The sequence below is a fragment of the Thunnus thynnus genome, chromosome 8 (genome assembly GCF_963924715.1).
Source record: "Thunnus thynnus chromosome 8, fThuThy2.1, whole genome shotgun sequence".
In the NCBI taxonomy this organism is placed as follows: Eukaryota; Metazoa; Chordata; class Actinopteri; order Scombriformes; family Scombridae; genus Thunnus; species Thunnus thynnus.
This window is the reverse complement of record NC_089524.1, coordinates 5,386,511-5,407,011: the sequence shown is the minus strand read 5'-3', so window position 1 is coordinate 5,407,011 and position 20,501 is coordinate 5,386,511. Positions and strand designations below refer to the sequence as shown.

Below are 20,501 nucleotides of genomic sequence, written 5' to 3'. Positions count from 1 at the left end.
ATCAAGTGTCTTTTTCGTGCCAAAGTCTCTCTTTTTGTTACTATACTTCACCACAGCTCAACAGAAACACTTTCTAAGGAAACACAAAGAGGGAATTTGATGCTAAAAAGACTGTAAATGTGTCAGATATCCACATTATATGACTAACTCAGACTGCTTCAGATAAACTTCTAAATACATTTTTGCACAAAATGACTCTTCCAGAGTTCATACAGGAGCCCTGTTTTAAGACATATTGGAAAATTGTGAACCTGATCTTAAGGGATTTGCGGAAATGAGTAAAGTATTACAACATACTGACTAGTATAATATGTCATAAACAGTAAATGCTCGTCATGCTTTGGAACAAAGGTTGAAAATGCTGGAAGTGAAGCTATTTAGACCGTTTTATATACATATATATATATTTAAAGAGCGTCGCTATAAATGACCCTGGGAGGCCACAGTTTACTGATTTGTCAGCATTTTATTTGATATTTAACGTGGCGTCCGGCAGCATTATTCATTCATAACTCCCCCTCCCCCACCCTCAAAGATCACACAGTCACCGCTGCTCCTTCCTCCTCCCTCTTCTTCCTCCTTCCCGTTGTCACTCCCGGCTGCTGAAACACGCGTTGTATCCACCGGCCTGAACCAGATCCGACAAGACAAAAATCACAGCAGTAAGTAACGCTAACGCTGACTGACAGTCTGAGCTTTCGGTTCGGGGATTATCGTTTATGAGACATTTTGGGAAATGAATGAATATTTAGAGGTTTACGGCTTGTGTTAGCCGAGGCTAGCAAGCGGCTAACTGAGAGCGGCAGCTTGCTAGTGCTAACTGCCCGGAGCGGCAGTCGGCAGCCCGGCCAGACACCGGCATCAATGGCCGGCTGTCTTACGGTGACATTTCATATTAATGACAGAATTAAAAACGACTGCTTTAGTGTCACGTTTTAAAGCAACCACACTTACTTTAGTGTCTCCTTTTAAATGCTAAACGAGACATTATTTCATCCGTTTCTACATGATGAAAGATGGCTAACGTTAATGTAAAGGTTAACAGGGCGCACCTTTGATTAAGGTGATGACAGCCTTTATTTGCTTTTCCCTTTCCTGTATTATATCTTGTATTAACAGGCTTATTCTTGATGACATTACACACGTGTCACCACACTGGTGAAAGTGTGTGTTGCTCTCTAGTGTGAAGTCCTTTAAACATGACGTGTTATCTCAGTGAATCTGGGCTTTTGATCTTTGGTGGTGTGATGCTGTTAAGAGGCGTTTTATGTGATATTAGAAAATGGGAATATACAACTACAAGTAAAAAATAATAGTATATCAGTGGTATATTCCTTGCTGAAGTGCCCTTGAGCAAATCACTGCACCCCACCCTTCCTGTGCTGCAGGGGTCAGTAATTACATTCAACTATGGGCCAGGGTTTTTTTTAGCACTGTTTATTGGGGGGCAAACGTTGTACAAGCAACATGTTTGTTTATTTCCTTTAATTTATTAGATAATAAAATTGGTTTATAGAGCAGTTTTACGGTTGTATCTGAAGTAGGGCTTGGCACTATATCGTGAGACTAGGTATTGTCTTAGATTTTGGATATCGTAATATGGTGATGTGGCATAAGTATCTTTTCCTGGTTTTAAAGGCTGCATCACAGTAAAGTGATGTCATTTTCTGTACTTACCAGACTGCCTTTACCCACTTAATCATTACATCCACATTACTGATGATTATTTATCAAAAATCTCATTGTGTACATATTTTGTGAAAGCACCAATCGTCATTCTTACGATATCGTCACAATATCGATACTGAGGTATTTGGTCAAAAATATCATCATATTTGATTTTGTCTGTATCGCCCAGACCTAATCTGAAGGTAACTGTCATAATTCCCAAACGGAGTGAAAGCAGCACGTTAAGACTCATAAACATGAACGTATCTTCTGTGTTACACTTCAAGATATATTTTCCACACACAATAAACAGCAGCCTGCTTCATTTATGGTTGAAGCAAAGTGCTGTCATTGACACAGATCTGCTCTGGTTAGATCAGCAGAATAGATCGATGGATGGATGGATGGATAGAGCACTTTATTAGCCCCAAAGGGAAATTAAAGTGTTGCAGCAGCAGGTAGGTGAAAGAAACAAATACAATTAAAGGCTGAATTATATACAATAACTACATAGACCAACTCAAATATAAAAAATAACTAGAATAACTAAAAGTAGAACAGACTAGAGATATAAACACTACAGCAAATTATGCCGCGTGCCTGTTTTATTCATCTCATACGTTTTATAAGACGTTACCAGTTCATATCTAGTGGAATGTACATGACCCTTATGTTAACATTGTTATAAAGCATCATGTAAAAGATTTACTGTAATGTTTAAAAGGGAAAGTTGTCATTAAGGGGCCAGATGTTTTTGTTAGAGGGCCGGATTTGGCCCACAAGCCACTGCTTTCCTGCCAATGCTGCACTTTATCTGACCCTTTTTAGATAATTTCCTTGTGAAGCAGGAAAACTGTCACACAGGCATCAGTGCGATTAAACGTTATTAGTAAAGTAAATGGTATTTGATTGTATCAGCCAACAAATACGCTAAATAGGACTGTGGACGCTTTATTGTAGGTTATAGACAACGAGCTGATGATGATGATATGGGGATAATCTCTGATCAGCACAAGGAGAAAGTTGATATATTGATTGATATTTTTGTTATTTCATTAGGAAAATTTTCATTAGGAAATTGATTCTACTAATATTGCCTGTGTAGCCAAAGTCTAATCTAATTTCTTCCTCTGTCCCGTAGAGCTCCGTTTTTTGTCCAAAAACTATTAAAAACATGTCAGTTAGACAAACCACCACACTTGGCAACGACTCCTGAACTCTCTCATGGTGAGACAAGAAGAAATTGATAAAATGTGGCAGAGTAATTCAGCACATAAACACGTCTATAACTGCCAGCACGGCGGGACTATTTGCAACCGTTGTAACATTTGCTCGACTGGCTAATTGGATTGAAGTTTTTGACGGGGCTACTGTAACAGAAAGTGTCAAATAAACTCTCCCCAGTGTCTTCTGTTTGAGGAGGAGAGCAAAGCAGATGGAGGGGAAAAAAAAGCTTTCAGATGCATCCAAGTCGTGGCTTCATGTTCTTACGTAATCTTACAGCCTTTAGCAATTAATAGTGAAATTATTTCCTGTATTCATCATCATCCAAAAACTACTAGGAGGTATTTTTAACACTCTTTCCTCTCGTCTCGCATTCAGAATTTGGCAAGTGAGTATCGCTGATGACAGTGAACGTGTACTTTGGGTTTGAGCTGCTTTTTTTGTACATATTTGTATCTGTTTGGTTTATTTTTTAATTTTTTGCAAGGTGGTGATTGTTCAATTTCTTTTTTTCAATGGCTTGCGGTTAACTGGATGAAAAGAAACGCGCTGAGAATTTGACTTTTACGCTCCTTTTTGAGTTTTACACCTTTAACAAAGGAAGGTGAGTTAAGAGCTTGAAATATAAGTTTCTCCTTGACAGCAGGAAATGACTTCCCAAAAAAAAAAAAGAGTCTCCGAGATCCGTTTCGGTGGTGTGTTAGCGTTTGATCAATATGACTAACCTCCACACGGTGGAAACATGAAGGGAATGCATTTCCTGTACTGAAATAAAATACTAAAATGTCAGCATGGCTTGCTTGATGTGTGATTGATTTGTTAACGGAGCGAAACCTCGATATCTGTTTTATCAATTAGTTTGCCTGCATGAGCTTGTCAGCGTGTCATTGTCTCTTCATATTTAGAAGACTCTTCACACCCTTTTCTTTCTTTGCATGCTCATGTTGTTCACATTTGTCAATTCTTATGAGTCATTTTTCAGGTTTGAAATGGAAAGTTTTTACTAAGAACCCTTTACAACACTGTAATCTGTCCGTAGTCTGACTGCTGCAGTATGTTGTAAATAATCCAGGCTAAAAAAAAAAAAGGTATCTTGATTGTCAAAACTACGCATGCTGTTTTGACTTTAAAGGCACATAAAAAACAAAAATGCAAGATGGTGTTCTGGTTCATAAATATTACAGTAGAATTTAATGATAGCTTGCTAAAACAATGTGGTTAAAGGCAATTATAGAAATGATAGAGCAGGGAAGTGAACTGGTGTTTTATATTTTGGCTTCACTCGGAGGGCCGACTGGCACCATTACGTAGAATTAAAGTGCATCATGTGAGTTCAGCAGTGGATACTCCTCGTTCAGGATTTATTAAATGCTTACTGTGACTTGACAAATAACCATTGACTGTTTTTATAAAGATGGACGTCACGACAGCTCCTCAAAAGTGAAGGCAAAACATCTGGATCGCCCCCTGGTGGCTGGCTGTAGTATAGATCATAAGTCCCGCCCCCTTCCTGTTAGCTGATTGGACATGAGCCAAACTAACATGTCACACGTCAAAAATATATTTTTTTCTTTTTTTCATTTGCTGATGTTTGTCCAAGTGCTCTGATAAGTTTTTTTAATGAGTTATTTGACGATATAAAGAAGGGGGTGTGATGACATGATTGACAGCTGTGACAGCCACTCTCAAACCACTGTCAGGAGGCGGGACACCTGAGAGGGTGCGTCCCGTGGTCCGACATCCTGCAGCCTGCAGACTCTGGCTCCAAATGACATCAAACAAGCAGGGTGGCTGCTCCCGGAAAGGAAACATTTTGGCTTCACTTTTGTTTAGCGGCAGGAAGTGGAAATGTGTCGTCCATATTTATCTACAGTCACTGCCAATAACAAACAAGCAGATTCCATTCACTTAACATTTTCCTGCATGGGCGTCTTCCAGTTTTCCTGCATGCTGCTTGTGTTGCTCTGGGACTGATTTGTAGACTGTATTCTGCATACATGCAGTTGTCTAACAAAGCCGAAGTCTAATAGATCAATCCTTCTGTGTCTCTAAACCTTCGTACCTCTCTCTAACTAATCCAAAAGCCTGTACCTGTTATTCTCTTTTTTTTTTTTTTTTTTCCTGCAACGGATCAAAGATGATGTCTGCTGCGGATCAGTCAGAACATGATCAGCCGTCCAACCACTGTCAGGTGGATTGTTCAACCAACGTAGCGGCGGGGTGTAGAAACAAGGCCAACTCAGACCAGAGAAACGGAGAGACAGCCTCGTCCTCCCCGGAGAGCGGAAGCTTGAACGGAGACGGAAAGCCTACCGGGAAAAGCCGCCGCCGCCGCAGGAAACGTTCATCCAATCCCGAGAGTCGCCCCGAGGGGAAGGTCGATAATAAGTCCAAGAACGAAGAGAAACCCAACAAAACGACGAGCCAATCGCCTGACCCCCGGGCCGCGCTGATCGGCCTGCAGTCCGAGTGCGCTAATGTGTGGTTGGAGCGCAACGTCTACGAGCGAGCGGAGAGCCTCTACCAGCGCTGGTTGGTGAACTCCTCCAACGGGACCGCCAAGCTGAACGGGTCACCTCCAGCTCCGGGGAAACATTCAAACTCTCCATCCGCCGCGGCCCCGTCTTCTTCAGGACTGACATGCCACCACGGCAATCAGGTGGCTTGCCATCATATCGTACAAGACGTGTGGGTGAACAAGATGACCTTTGACCAAGCAGAACACCGCTTCGTCGAAGAATCCATGCATCTGTCCATTCCGAACTCTTTGGACCTCCCGTCCCCGTCCAACCGCTCCAACGCACCCACGACACCCGACGAAGGATACCAGTCTCTCACCCCGACCCCCGTGACTCCCGTCATCCAGCAGGCAGCCGTCACGCCGACCAATCGGCAGTCGATTAACGGGCTGCCCCGCATCCCGGTGGAGCTGCTAAGAGACGTGTGGTTGGAGAAACCGCTGTACGATCGCGCCGAAGCGGCCTTCTACCAAAACCTGTACGGCAACAATTCCTCCAAGCGATCCAGCAGCGCCTCCACCTCCAGAGGTAGCGACCACCATCCTCAAAGCCTTGTAGAAGAAGAGGAGGAGGAGGAGGAGGAGGAGGCAGAGGAGGAGGAGGAAGAAGAGGAAGCGGCGGCGGAGGAAAAAAAAGCAGCCCCGCAGGGTAAAGGAGAAGCTTTCCACGCTCTGCACCCGATCCAGGAGGAGGAGGAACCGGCCGAGATCCCCGAGAAAGAAGACGCGTCGGGGCCGGGATTCTGCTACTTCCTTCACCCGGACAGCGAGCGGGTGTGGCTGGACAAGTGGCGATACGATGCTGCGGAGAGCCGTTTCCATGGTCACAGTGGGGGTGAAGCTGTGGTGGCGAAGAAGGGTCGGAGGCCGGAAGCGGACGCCTCACCGGTCGCCTCACCGGTCCCCTCACTGGTCGCCTCACCGGTCGCCTCCACCGCCCCACTGAGGGACAAGTATGACCAAACCCGGAGAACGGAGCCGCTTCAGTTTCAGTTCCTCTTTCATTGTTTGTCTTTTTATTACATCATCATGTTTGTTTTATCCTTTTTTGATTTGAATGTGTGAACGTTTCCCCCCCTGCTCCTTCTTCATCTTGTTTTTCTTTTCATTTATCTCGGTTCATTTCTTATTTCTTGTGTCTGATTTTAATTTTCCTGAATGACTGTTTGTTTGGACCATCGTTGCGTTTTACCAAATTTCATTTAAGTTTTCTTTTGTATCGTTGTGTTGGGATGGTCTGTTTGTGGGAAGAGTAGATAAGATTTTACAGCTAATATATGAAACATTGTGAGATTACCTGTTGGTCGACTTTAAGTATCATTATTATAAATAGTATTAGTAATACAGATTTGTTTTTTTTTCTTTCTCCCTGACCTCCCGTGTCCTGTTCATACATCCCTCTCTTGTCCTTCCTTGCTTCTCTCCTCTGTAGAACCATGAGCGCCGTCGACTTCCTGGCCCAGGAGAAGATCTGGTTTGAGAAACCTCGCTACGACGAGGCGGAGAGACGCTTCTACGAGCGCGTGAACGGCCCCTCACAAACGACGCAGGTACCGCACGCTGGCCCAAAGGGGTTCGGTTTAGCTTTTCCAAATTGTTAATAATAGTCTGTAAAGTTCTACTGTATGTGAATAACCTCTGAAAGAACCAAATGTATTCTCCAAAGCAGATGGCCGCCCACCAAGAGCTCGGTTCTGCTTGAGGTTTCTACCCGTTAAAGGGGAGTTTTCCCTTACTGCTGTCGCCAAGTTCTTGCTCATGGGGGGAATAACTGGGTCTCTGTAAATTAAAGAGTACAGTCTAGACCTGCTCCATGTGAAAAGTGCCCTGAAACTCAAAGGCAACAGGCTTTAGATTCTTGAAACGAAATCTGATCATGCCCAGTCCCCTTGGACGTGGTTCGTTCTAGATATACTATCCTCAAACATTCACCTCCGTTCATCTTCTCTAAGGATGTCGGAGCCAACACCATTCTGCAAGACATCGCTCGAGCCAGGGAGAACATCCAGAAGTCTCTAGCAGGAGTAAGTATCATTGAATGTGTTGTATCTGCATTTTTTTATCTCACATTTTCCGCTTCCACTCAAGAACACAAAGCCTGAGCCATCAAGGTCACGTTTGACGAAGCACATTGCTTTTAAAAAGTCCATACAGGGTTTAGTCAGCTTCATGATCGGGGATTATAATCTCAGTATCTGCTGCAAAATGATGGTAACACTAACTGTACATGTGGTGTTGATGAGACTGAATCTCCACACTATAGAAACATTTATTAGTGTTTGTACCGTTGTAAAAAGCCACTTACAAACATCCCTGCTGCTGCATATGTTTGTCTTGCTGGTGTTTACCTTTAGTACGGCCTTGAAATCTGAAACCTGCAACGAGAGACGAACTGTCCTGATTGGCCAACGTTACTTGTGCTTTGCTGATGTGTATAACGTCCTGCTCAGTTAAATCCTGGAAGTAAACCACACTTGATGTGCAGACTCCTCTTGGCACTCTAAGGCCAATAAATAGCTTTTATTGCAGCGGGTCATTGGGACATCCTGTTGAGACCTTTCATAGCCGTTGCAGATAAGAACATTTGTGCTACAGCGTATTGAGCAGGTGATCTGTTGGTACTTGAAGGTTAAAGCTGGAGTGATTCTATGTTTTTCACACATTTACACTCAATTACATTCATTCATTCGGCAGACACTTTTTGTCCAAAGAGATGTACAAATGAGGTACAATCCCAGCTACAGTAGATCAAGGAGAAGCCGTTGAGAATAAGTGCCTCAACACTCTGTTCCACCTGACAAGTGGCACAAAGCTCGCAGGTGCTTAGTGGCCTAATGAAGTGAGTAAGTACTGTACTGTGTGTGTTTGTGTTGCGTTGAGCACATAAATGATGATGTCGGCAATGTTGCGTCAGAGAGAAACTGGAGACCATGACGATCAGCTTTTCCTCCACTTTGGTTTAAAGTTATTTTTCTGGAGTTTACTAGTAAACAACTTTTATTCTTCAGCAATCAAAATGACTGTGATTGACTTGCTCACACATGCAGTTTATCCCTGAAATGTTCAGGAACATTTCCTACATGGAGTCATGTATGAACGAGAGCAGGGATCCATATTCAGGGAAATCTATATCGCCAACTTCCCACCTCAAGACTTAGTAACATTTCAGGGAAAATGCCGGTATGACTGTGTTGTGAATGAAAGCTGTAACATTGCAGGAACAAGCACGTAAAGAGTTTTGTCTGCCTGATGACATATTTGAATCCGTGACTTGATTACGGTTGCCTTGACAATACTTTTGCGTTTTGTCTCACAAACTTGTAAAATATTAAAAACATTAGTAGAACATTGGCACAGGACAAAAACAGCTCCTTGCCCGCCATGTTCCTAAAAATAATAAGAGACGTCTTCCGCCGTGTACACGTACAGTCTTCTTCTTCTTCTGTTGAGTTTTGTGGTGGTCGGCATCCATAAGCATCGTCATGGCATGTGTGAAAAGACGCAAGACGGAAATGTTCCTGAATGTAGCTGCATGTGTGAATAGCGGTGTCTGAAAGGTTATCTCAGTCATTTACTAGGAACTATGTGTGAAAGATGCTTCTAGTTCAGTTGGGGTCACTGGGCTGGAGAGTCAGGTCTCATTCATAATGAACAGCAGCCGTCGCTGTCCCAGTTCTTCAGCCCGTATGTGTGAACGTTCCGTCACTGTCCAGAAATCCCACGTGAAGACCTTCCTAACACACTTTACATCCATCAGCTGCTACTACTGATGTAAATGTTTAAAACCAGCTTACAAAAACGGAGTGATCTCACAGTGCAACCATGTGACTCACTGGTGTGTTTTTATTACTGTGTGGACTCAGAGGAATAAGATATCTATGACTACAAGCACAAATTCATTGTTGGTTTTGGTCTTTTCATGGGATTTGACAGACTGAACCTTTTAAAAGTTGTTTGACAGATTTGTTTTATGAATGCCGTCTTGTTGCTGATATGTTAAAATATTTAGCTTTGCATACAGATTTTCTTTAAATTGATTGTTCAGCACCAAATAAACCTTCCTGTATGGAGACATAATTGTGATTTTTAGTGTGCAAACATCTGCTTCCATCAGCTCTACAGTGTTTCCTCGGCTGCTCTGTTTGCTTTCTTTTCTACTCTCCTCAGTAGCACTTCTTTCATTCCTCCTTCCCTCCCTTTTCCCCCCTGGTTTTCCTTTTTTTCCATGCCTGAAATCCCCTCCTCCTCATCCTCCTCCTCATCCTCCTCCTCCTCCTCCTCCTCCTCCTCCTACCAGCTGAAGACTACACTGTGTAACAGAGGGTCTGGTCAACCTTCTCCGAGCCAACAGTCGCAGCTCGTAAGTGCCGTCCTGCCTCGTGTGAAGCAACTCTGCAGCCAAAATGCTCCGTCAGTGACATCCACGCTCAGCTGATATGAACCCTTCCTCGGGTTATAGATATTTTGTGTGCAGTGTTTTTAGACGCAGACCCCACCTTTTAATAGCTGCTTGTCACCCTTTTTGTTTTAATATTTCCATCCGGGTCCGTTTACAGCTTCAGTCTGGCTGTAGAGGCTGTGGAGATGGACACCGGCTGTGTGCAGTGTGTTCACATTTGGGCTTTTTGCTTTTTTTTTTAACAGGCCTGGGTTTGATGAAGGAACTAACGGTCTGTTGTTCTCTCTGCACTGTGTTGACTTGTTTCCTCTGTGTGTGTGTGTGTGTGTGTGTGTGTGTTCACTGTGCAGAGCAGCAGCAGCAGCAGCCCAGCTGATCAAGGAGAAATCATCTGTCGCATCAAGAGCCTGGAGCTGGAGAACCACAGCTTACACAAAGGTGGGTTTGTTTGAGGCTTCTTTGGTATTTCTGGTCACTTTGTGAGTATTATTAGAGCTGCAGCAGGATGATGTTTACATGATTAGCTTGACTAAAAAACCACACATATTTGTTGACTACAGCTTCTGCAATTTGTTTCATGGTTATAAATAGAAAACATTTAGTTTGTCTTGACTTGTTTAGACAGAATAAGCAGTTGTAAGATGCCATATGTGTCTGAATTAATCCTCAGTTTCTGTTATGTTACAGATTAGGTACACTTAATGGAAACTTCTGTTACATAATTAGAGCCTTTATTAAATAATTTCTTTTTTTCAAGACATATAAAGAATAACAAATGATCAGAAGACAGCAGAGCTCAATCTCTTGAAATTGCTGATTTTATATGACCTTAAGAATAACAAACATATTTGATTTTATATTTTACGAAAAGGAAAAAAGCAAGTGAATCGTCCCATTTGAGAGGTTTTAACCAGGAAACATGATGTGTTTACTAGATGTAACTTACAGGATTAATCACTTGTTGCTGTTGATCAATGAGGCTAATCAAATAACTGAGTAATTATTTCAGCAGTAAATGTTTTTGTTTTATCTCGGTGTCTCCTGTTATCTAGAATACTTGATGATTTATCTATTTACCATATTGGCCTGAATATAAGACCCCATCAACAGCTGTCTTTAGAAAAATACTTCCTGAAGTTTCACTAAGATCCTGTTTATCCCAGGAGGAGAGAGTCCTCATCCTGGAAGTCTTCTCTCTCTCATAAAAGTGAAATAATAAACATTAAAACAGAAACAGTAAATTTCATGTCTCTGGCAGCTGGAACCGTCCAGATGATTTTCTCTGGCAGATAACAATTTTCCAGCCTGTATATTTAATCTCCTCATCATCTGTGACTGCAGTAATTCTCGGCCGCTCGACAGACGAGTCGGCAGTAAAGACGTTTAAAGACGTAAACACTATAAACTCGTTTTCACTCGTCATGAATTTATATCCTCCATGGTGGGAAAAACACATTTAACGAGCCGTCAGAAGCTCCTTCAGCTAACAAAACACTCGACTGAATCTAATGGAACAGACGTGAAGACGCTCGCTAGCTTAGCAACATTAAAGCTACAAACAACCCATAATGCATAACTCTCTGTAGGAGCCGGTGTTTTAGCACACACAAAAAGGATCTCTTTGTTCTTTCTTCTTCAGTGGTGGAGGACTTGAGGGCTGCGTTATCTAAACTGGAATGTCGGGTAGCGGTTCTGGAGAAATCCCCCGCAGCTGTAACTCCGGCTCCCGCTCCTTCAGTCCCCTACACAAACGTAAGATTCTTCACACGACTTTTATCACATCAGTCTTCTTCTCTTTTAGTTTAAATTGCAGAAAATAGCAAAAAAAGACCCGTCTGTAAGGAGTGATTTATGTTCATTCTGTTCAGGGCACTACCGTCCAGCAGAAGACCAGCAACCCAGCTAAAGAGGAAGAGGACGACGACGACGATGATATCGACCTGTTCGGCAGCGATGAAGACGAAGAGGCGGAGAAACTCAAAGAGCAGAGGTTGAAAGAGTACGCGGAGAAGAAGGCCAAGAAGCCCGGTGTCATCGCCAAGTCCTCGATCTTACTGGATGTGAAACCTGTAAGTTGGTGCCGGATCATCATCATCATCACGCTCACAGCAGCTGAAAACTGCAGATAAAAACACTTTGCTCATCTTGTGTTTTATCGCCTCTCTCTCCTTTTTTTTAGTGGGATGATGAGACAGACATGGTGAAGCTGGAGGAGTGCGTGCGCTCGGTGCAGGCTGACGGACTGTTATGGGGGACGTCCAAACTGGTTCCCGTTGGTTACGGCATCAAGAAGCTCCAGATCGCGTGTGTGGTGGAAGACGACAAGGTGGGAACAGACATGCTGGAGGAGGAGATCACCAAGTTTGAAGACTATGTGAGTACAGTTTAATACGCTAAGTGGGCGCGCACACACACACACACACACACACACACACACACACACACACACACACACAGCTGAGCCGCAGACACTTCCTGAACATCTGGAATTACTGTAATCTAAATCTGTTCATGATTTAAGTAGAAACACATCAATTCAGGTGAAAATGCAGTTTGAGTTTATGCAGATCACAGAGTTTTCTAATGGTGATGTACTGTAGTTATTGCAGCAACTGAGTAATTCCATTTTAAACTTCAGTTAAACAAAAACTTTTTTCAGTAGCCTACAATTTGTTTTACACATTCGAATAAGTACACAAAACCATTATTTCTCCTCTGCAGCTTAATGCATGATGTGGTTGATGTTTTCATTTATTTTTTTACTCTTTAAACATATTGTCTTTGAATATGAAAAAAGTCGCATCTTTAAAATTTTGCCTAAAGCAGAGATTGTGCACATTCTTGTAGGGTTTAACTCACAAACGCAATATTGACAGACTCCTTAACAACACAAGTATCCACACAGTTGTTAGTTTATTAGGTACATCTAGTTCAAACTAATGCTTTCTAATTCAATATTCATGCAGTAAATTCTACCTTCATGATGGTTATAATGTTCATTTTTTGTTTGAAAACTGTTTGAAAAGTGTTGATTCAGCTGTACAGTCATTAGTCTGTCCTCAATGATATAAATTAGATGGACAAACTCAATCTCCCATCAGTATAATGTAATAAAAATCAACAGCACTGCAAACTAAAGCCTCCAAAATTACCGTTAAATTGAATCAACATAACTGAACATTATAACAATCATTTATTAGAGGGCTGTTGTATCAGACTCTACCCAGCACCTCGCTGCCATCATGTGGCCTAAATAAGAAGATTACAGTACAGACAGTAACATGAAAATTCATTTTGCAAGAGAAATTTCCTTTTTAGCGAGTACACTTTAGTTTTTCAGGTGTGACACTCTTACATTTGAAATGTAGGTTTCTGTAACTCATTAAATTTTCTCCTTTTTGTTTCTATTTCAGATTCAGAGTGTCGACGTAGCGGCTTTCAATAAGATCTGATTCCAGTACGTCTGTTCCTGTCTGTCGTCACGCCTTGTTTCTCTGCTGATTGTGTCAACGGTTAATAATGATAATAATAATAATAATAAAAAGAAACTCTTGCACTGAAGCTTCTGTCTCATGAATATCGGTGGTTGAGGGAAACAGATGGGTGGATTTAGTGATCTAGCCTCAGGCTCTGTGAGCTAAGTTCATCCAAATGACAAAACAGTTTCTTATTCACCTCCTTGTGATATGAAATCACACACATATTTTGGTTTTATTTGTCTGGATTTGAAGATACTTTCAATTTGTTTGCAGCACAACAGAGATAAAAAGGGATTTTGTTTGTGCTGCTCACAAAATTTAAACTATATTCAACAGCAACATCTTTCCAAAAACACTGATGGGTACGGTTGACTCAGTTGGGACTCTAGTCAGTACCTGAGCTGTTTTAACAACATTAAGTTACACATTTACTGACCTAATAAAGTCTGGATGACTTGATGGCCGTCTGCAGGAGGTGGACTCCTCTGGGTGTCACTGTGTAGAAGCAGAGCAGTCCTGCATTGTGGTCCAGGAAACACCCTGATCCTGCAGGACAGCGAGCAGGAGGGAATCATCACTGCATGGTTTCTATGGATGAACGCAAGGACGAGGTGCAGCAGTGAAGTCTGCACTTACTGGATGACCTCTGACAACATTATTGATTTGTAGATTAATAATTTGATCCGTGGAGAAAAATATAAACACCCAGGGAGTCATTTAAAGGTGCAGTGTGTAGAATTTAGTGGCGTTTAGTGGAACGGACTTAAGTATGTTTTAATTAGTGTATAATCACCTGAAAATAAGAATTGTGTTTTCATTACCTTAGAATGAGTCCTTTATATCTACCTAGAGGGCCTTTCACCTTTTTTCACAAGTTTCACGGCTACTGTAGGGAGGGTGAGGGGAGGATTATTCAGTCAGTTGCAATCTGCGACTTCACCACTAGATGCCACTAAATTCTACACACTAGTACTTTAACTTTCCAAAGTCTGCATTTGAGTCGACAGTAAAACACTAAACCTGCTACGATTTAAAAATAATAGTTTTTAACGCTCGTGTTTAGAAGTCAAACACCAAATCAGTAATTATTTGACCATATTAAAGCTGCAAAATTAATCTGCAACTATTTTGATAATCGATTAATCGTTTTGTGTCATTGTTTTAAGACAAAATGCTGAAATTCTCTGTTTGCAGCTAAATGTGAATATTTTCTGGTTTTGTTCAGTGACAATAAACTGAATCTTTGGTTTGAGGACGCTGGTCAGAAATAAGATGTTTTAAGGCGTCACCTTGGACTTTGGGAAACTGATGGACGTTTAATCGAGAAAATAACTGACAGATCAATCAATGATGAAAATAGTTACAGACCAAAGCCATACTGTATATTTGAGTCATAACAAGATGTCTCATAAACACAACCACGTATTCTGAAGAGTTCAACCTCTGGAGGGGCATTATGGTTGTTTTTCTCCTGTTCACAGTTTACAGAGAAGAAGCTTTCTCTTCCTGATGGCAGAAACATTTGATTGTAAATAAAGTGAGTCAAAGTGAGGTTTTAATCCCAATCAAACACCTTATTTCTCAGATTGACCAGCAAATCGTTGTAGAACACCACCTCTTTTCCTCTGACGCCTTCCCACTCAGCCACCCAGTACCTATTTGTGTTGACCCTCGTGGCACAGCGCCTGGTCCCAGCTGTCAGACCAATCAGAGTGGTTTGATTAAGACTGTAGTTGTCACCACATGGTTCCCCTTCAATCAGCAAAAAGCTCCCCGTCTGCAAAGGAAAATAACACACAGGTGGATTCATGTGTCAGAGGAAGAACTGGTAAAGCTGCTGTTTTCAGTTTCAGATTGGTGTTACTCATCCTGAAGATCATTTCTGTTGTCGGGAACATATGCAGCATCACATATATGTCTTTATAGAAGAGAAAGGAAACAAATTGAGAAATTATGGTTCACCAAAAGAACTTTGGATTGTTAAAAAATAAGAATCTGAAATGTACAAAATCAAAGTTGACCAGAGAAACAAACTGATTTTCTGCAGAAGAAGAAGAGTCCTCATTCAACATTGTATCCTTGATTAACCTTCACAGTCTCAGTCAGCAGTTACAGCCGCAGACAGACAGTTGGAGCTCAGGGTTTCAAATCCGTTATTAAGCTTTAACAAAGACGACATTTTCTTTCATTCAGTTTCCAGAGAGGAAAATGTGAAAGGAGGAGTGATGTTTGGGTTTGACTGTAGAAAACACTTTATAGCAAACAGCAGTGTGCTGCATGTCTGATGTTATTATACACTGAATTACCAGAGAAATAACCCCTACATTGTAATGCAATCTAAAAATAAATATATGCTGTGGTTTTTTGTGAAGCTTATAATATTCAATTTTTGTTGAGACTGTGTTTAAAAGATGTTGTTGACAAAAGCAACAAGAAGAAAGGTCTCTTTAAGCTGTTTTGGAGTTTTTAATCATCATTTTGTCTATAAAATAATATAATGAAAATAATGAAAATGTCTGTAATCATTTGCCAGAGTCCAAATTTACATCTTTAAACATCTTCAGAACAAAAGTCCAAAACCAAAGATATTGTCTAAAACGATTATTAGATTATCAATATAGTTGCTGATTAATCATCATTTAGTAGTCAACTAGCCATTGCAGCTCTACACATGATCTTCATCGACTGATCAAGAAGTTTGCTCAGTTGTCATAATTGTAGACAATCAATTTTTAATTTTTTATGAGGACTTTGAGGATTTTTCATCCATATTGGCTTAAAAATTAAGATTCAAAGTTCACTCTTGAGTTTGGAAACTGCAGCTGACAAAACACTTTCTCACCTCGAGGTCCATTTAGATTCAACTCTGTGGTCATTTGTGAGGCTACGAGCTCCAGTAATGATGATTAACACCTTGCTTGTAAAGCTCTGATTGATTTTTGCATGAGAAGGAATTATAGAACACGCTTATTGATTATTTATCACACATCAATGTTGATGATTAGTGCTCATTTTAAATTTTATTCTGGGTTACTGTGCAGCTTTAAGATGTATTGATTTCAATTGTCCACTAGATGGAACTGTTACTGTTTACCTGCTCAGATGAACCAGGCTGAGCAGCAAAGTTTTTCCATAAAGTTACTCTGGTGAAATGTGCTTCTTCTGAACAATTGCAGAGTTAGATCAACAAGCAAAAAGTACCAAACCAATCAACCATCTCATAACTTCCCTTTATTTTACGTCATTCTAGGAAGCAGTGTTCATTGTAATAGAAGGCTGACAGTGAGGGCTGCACACAAGGAAGAACAAACACACCTCTTTCCCTAGAAAAACATTAACTACATTAGCAAGATCAAGATAAACAGGTTCACTATACTGCATGATCAATCATGTTCAGGACCTCATTATGGCCTCAGACCAGCAGTTCACTCTACCGTGACCATATGGAAGTTACATTTAGACCACAGTTTGATTGTTCCGTCTAGTATAAAATGTTTTTCTTTCAGATATACTTACAACTATATATTCTGAGCTACACATGTAGATATTTCAGTGAGTGAGTAACTTTATATAGTAGTTGCAAAGGAACAGACCATAAAAGAGATAAATAGAGACAGAGATAGATAGAGGAAACAGTGGTCCTTTGAGCTAAATGCTAACGCCAGCATGCTAACAAGCTAACATTTATAATGCTAACACGCAGGTGGTTAGCAGGTATAGTATTTGCCATGTGTAGCATTTTAGTTTAGCATGTTAGAACGCAAAATTCTGCTAATGCTAATTATCACTAAACATAAAGTATGACTGAGGCTGATGGGAATATCAGTAGTTTTTGATCTGATGATGGTGCGAGATGAAAGGTCAGGGGATCACCAAACTTATTTCACTTCATCCTAAGGGGGAACGTGAATATTTGTACCAAATTTCATGGCAATCTATCCAATAGTTGTTGAAATATCTCACTCAAAACCACAAACGGTGGGGCTTAATAAAGAATTAATAAGGGCATCGAAGTCAGGAGGGTACATCATCTGGGAACTGTGAACATCTGTATCAAACTTTGTGTCAATCCATCTTGTAAACATTGAGATATTTCACTGGATAAGTGTTTAATCTCTGGAGACCATAAACAGATGTACAAACTTTAATGGCTATCGATAAAATAGTTGTAGAGATACTTTAGTCTGTAAAAATGTATTGGACTGACCCAAGAGGAACAGTGCAAAGTGTAGACACCACAAAATATAAATATATAAAATCAACAAAAAGCCAAAGAAAACAAGTGAACTTTAACATGCAAAAAGTTGCTCAAGAGTTGAGCAGAGAGAGCAATTTATTCAGTAGACTAGTTAAAGTTTCAACTGCATCTAAAGGATACGTTCACTGTTTTTCAAGTGTGTCTTAAAACAATAGTCAGGTACCCAAATGAACATTGACACATGTTGTTTCAAACTGATATCGTTCTTCCTGTTCATACTGACCATCAGAAGATTCCTTCATAATGTATTTACAATGTAAGTGATGGGGTACAATGATGGGATCCACAGTCCTCCTTCTGTGAAAAAATGTATTTAAGAGTTTATTTGAAGCGAATATGAAGCTTCAGCGTCCAAATGAGTAAAATTGAGTCATTATCTTTCAATGTTACAGTCTTTTTAGTGCCAAATTCCTTCTTATTGTTATGATATTTCCACTGCAGCTGAACAGGAAAACACTCTCTGTCAGGACACAAAGAGAGAGTTTTATTCTAAAATGACTGTAACTGTGAACGAGTGGAAGAAGATGGAAGATAACTCAGCCTGCTGAAGCCTCGTACTATCTTCAGATAAACTTTTAAACAAATTTTTGCTCGAAACGAGGATTTCGTCCCCATCGCAGCACATTTAAAATGAATCTTCTGATGTTACAGGAGGAACAGGAGGAACGATAACAGCAAGCAAAACGTACTTTGCTGTTAATTTGAGCACCTATTGTTTTAAGAATGTGTCCTTTAAGAGAGTGGGTGGTTTGGTTGAAGGTTAAAGGTTGTTGGGTAAGTGTGGATGGTTTTTGAACATCTGTGGGATCATAAAGATCAGAGAATTGTTTGTTGCTGTATGTTGACTTTCTCAACGAAGGGCAGACAAGTTAAACAGGTCCTGCTGTGTTTAACATCTGATTTCCTCCACGCACAAAATAAAAAAGTGCACTCTGCTCTGTGAAAGCTGCTCCAGAGGTGTGTGAATTTATTAACTGACTGTTGTTATTGTTGTTTTTTGTGTGTGTATGCACTTGATTATTTTTACTCTCTTCCTGAGGGAACCCCGGTATACTGGAGATGAAAAAAAAGAGAACATTTTAAGTCTAATTCAGTCTTCATATTTTGCCTTTTTTTTTTCAAAACAAGTCACAAAAAAATCATTTTTCCCTCCAGTGGGAACTTCAACTCCAAACAAAAGTTGATTTGCATTAGAAACAAATGAAACTATTATACCTCACTGACACATTTCTGCTTCCCTGAAGAAAAATAAGCTTTAAAGACTCAATACTGCATTTAATGGCTTGTTAAAATAGCAGTTTTTTGGAAGCTCCCCGTTATCCGAATGGTTTCTTTGCATGCCACATTATTGCAAAGTCAATTCCAGCAGGGACCCTTGTCGCATGTCAAACCCATCTCTCTCTCTCCCCTCGTTTCAAGTCTGGCTCTTCACTGCCCAACAAAGCTAAAAATGCCTAAAAACATAACAACAGTTTTTGCAGTAAAGCCCTCGTGGCCTGTTTCACTGTGCAGACACACTTTTGTTGCCTCAGTTAACAGCTTGTCTGTCTGTCTGTTCGTCCCACCACTCCCATCATTTTTACAGGGTTTCCTTTGACAGCTTCCTCCCATAAAGGAGGCTCTGTCTGGGCTTTGAGGCGCTGCAGTAGCCTCTCGGATGACACAGATGGATGTTTGGATGATGTACAGAAGGAAGAGTAGCAGTGAAGTAGATGTGTATGGCGTGCTCCTGTCTTTTAGTCAGTCATGAGTGAACAAAAAAACAAAAGTCAAAGTTTGAGAGGGGGCAGGCAGGAACAGACACTTGAGCTGTGAGAGACGGGAGCAATTACTGTCTGAGACGTCATCCACCCCCCCAGAGAGAGAGAGAGAGAGAGAGAGAGAGAGAGAGAGAGAGGAAGAAGAAGAATAAAGGAAAGGAAGGAAAACAAAAGGGACTCCTGCCCTTCCTTTGGATCTGAGCAGAGGGAGATGAAAGGCAGCAACACGAAAATAAAAATATAACAATAAAACTTTCTTTCTCAAGCTCTTTCTCTTTAAAGGGACACGTGTAAGAAGCTGATACCTTAAATAATAACTGTAAAGAAATAAGAACCTCTATACCGTGTCTCTGTTAGTCATAATTGTAAATTTGGTTTAAACTAAAACTGATGCTTTGTCTAATTTGCACCTCCTCAAACAAAACGTCTACAGATGAAATGTCTCGCTGCAGGAGTCAAAGACGCTGTTGAAAGGCCTGTCAGCAGGTGTCTTAATGATGATGTCATTCGATGTCTCTCCAAACCTGCCAATTACATCAACTAACTCTTACAGAAATAACTGTATAACCTGTTTCTTGCCTCAAATTCTGATTTTATTGATATTTATTTAAAGGTATGTAAAAAAAAACCCAAAATAATGGTAAAAGTTTGACTTCAGTTTGTCTTAATATATATAAGTGAATGATAACATGCAGAGAGGCGTCTTTATATAAGAAAATAAACGAGACTGATACATAAAACATATTCTAGTTTCCTATTTTATACATCTGGACATCTCGGAGTTAGTATCTGTCAAATGCAGCATCAAAAAAGTATCGTTGCTATGGTTACCCTCACTTTACATTACATACCTTGCGCACTGATTTAGCACCTTGGCTGATGGGTTGACCTGATCCTCTGAGGTTGTTTTTTTTTTCTTCTTCCTGTTTTATGTGTATTTTAATGAACATCTGCCGACCAAACTGTGCAGTTGATGTTTGTCCTCCGGCGTTTGTGAAACTGCGGGGCAGGCGGGCCCCGCACGCACGCACGCATGAAGGGCATCGCAGGAGGTCGCATGCACAACTGAGGGGAAAAATGTGGAGTTTAGCTTATGTTAAATTAATGTTTTTCATGTTGAAACAATAAACATATTGTGTGTGTTTTTCATGGTGCGGCAGAGAGGCAACCCGGGATTCAGTTTCAGACAGCAAAA

At 40.8% G+C, this 20,501-nt stretch overlaps 2 protein-coding genes across 3 annotated transcripts; both read left to right on the top strand.

The window, feature by feature from the left end:
• Nucleotides 1-526: 526 nt before the first annotated feature.
• On the top strand, nucleotides 527-13,370 carry LOC137187367 (elongation factor 1-delta-like). Of its 2 annotated transcripts, XM_067596210.1 has the most exons (9): nucleotides 527-662; nucleotides 6,843-6,960; nucleotides 7,363-7,434; nucleotides 9,708-9,770; nucleotides 10,160-10,247; nucleotides 11,449-11,561; nucleotides 11,678-11,878; nucleotides 11,989-12,183; nucleotides 13,223-13,370. In XM_067596210.1, the coding sequence occupies exons 2-9, from the start codon at nucleotides 6,847-6,849 to the stop codon at nucleotides 13,259-13,261; spliced, it is 885 nt and encodes a 294-aa protein (XP_067452311.1). In that variant the 5' UTR covers nucleotides 527-662; nucleotides 6,843-6,846; the 3' UTR covers nucleotides 13,262-13,370. The 2 variants fall into 2 exon arrangements, with proteins under 2 accessions (XP_067452311.1, XP_067452312.1); XM_067596211.1 differs by lacking the exon at nucleotides 9,708-9,770.
• Nucleotides 2,740-6,836, top strand: LOC137187362 (uncharacterized). Its single transcript, XM_067596203.1, has 2 exons — nucleotides 2,740-3,496; nucleotides 5,030-6,836. The coding sequence occupies exon 2, from the start codon at nucleotides 5,030-5,032 to the stop codon at nucleotides 6,473-6,475; it is 1,446 nt and encodes a 481-aa protein (XP_067452304.1). The 5' UTR covers nucleotides 2,740-3,496; the 3' UTR covers nucleotides 6,476-6,836.
• Nucleotides 13,371-20,501: the final 7,131 nt, after the last annotated feature.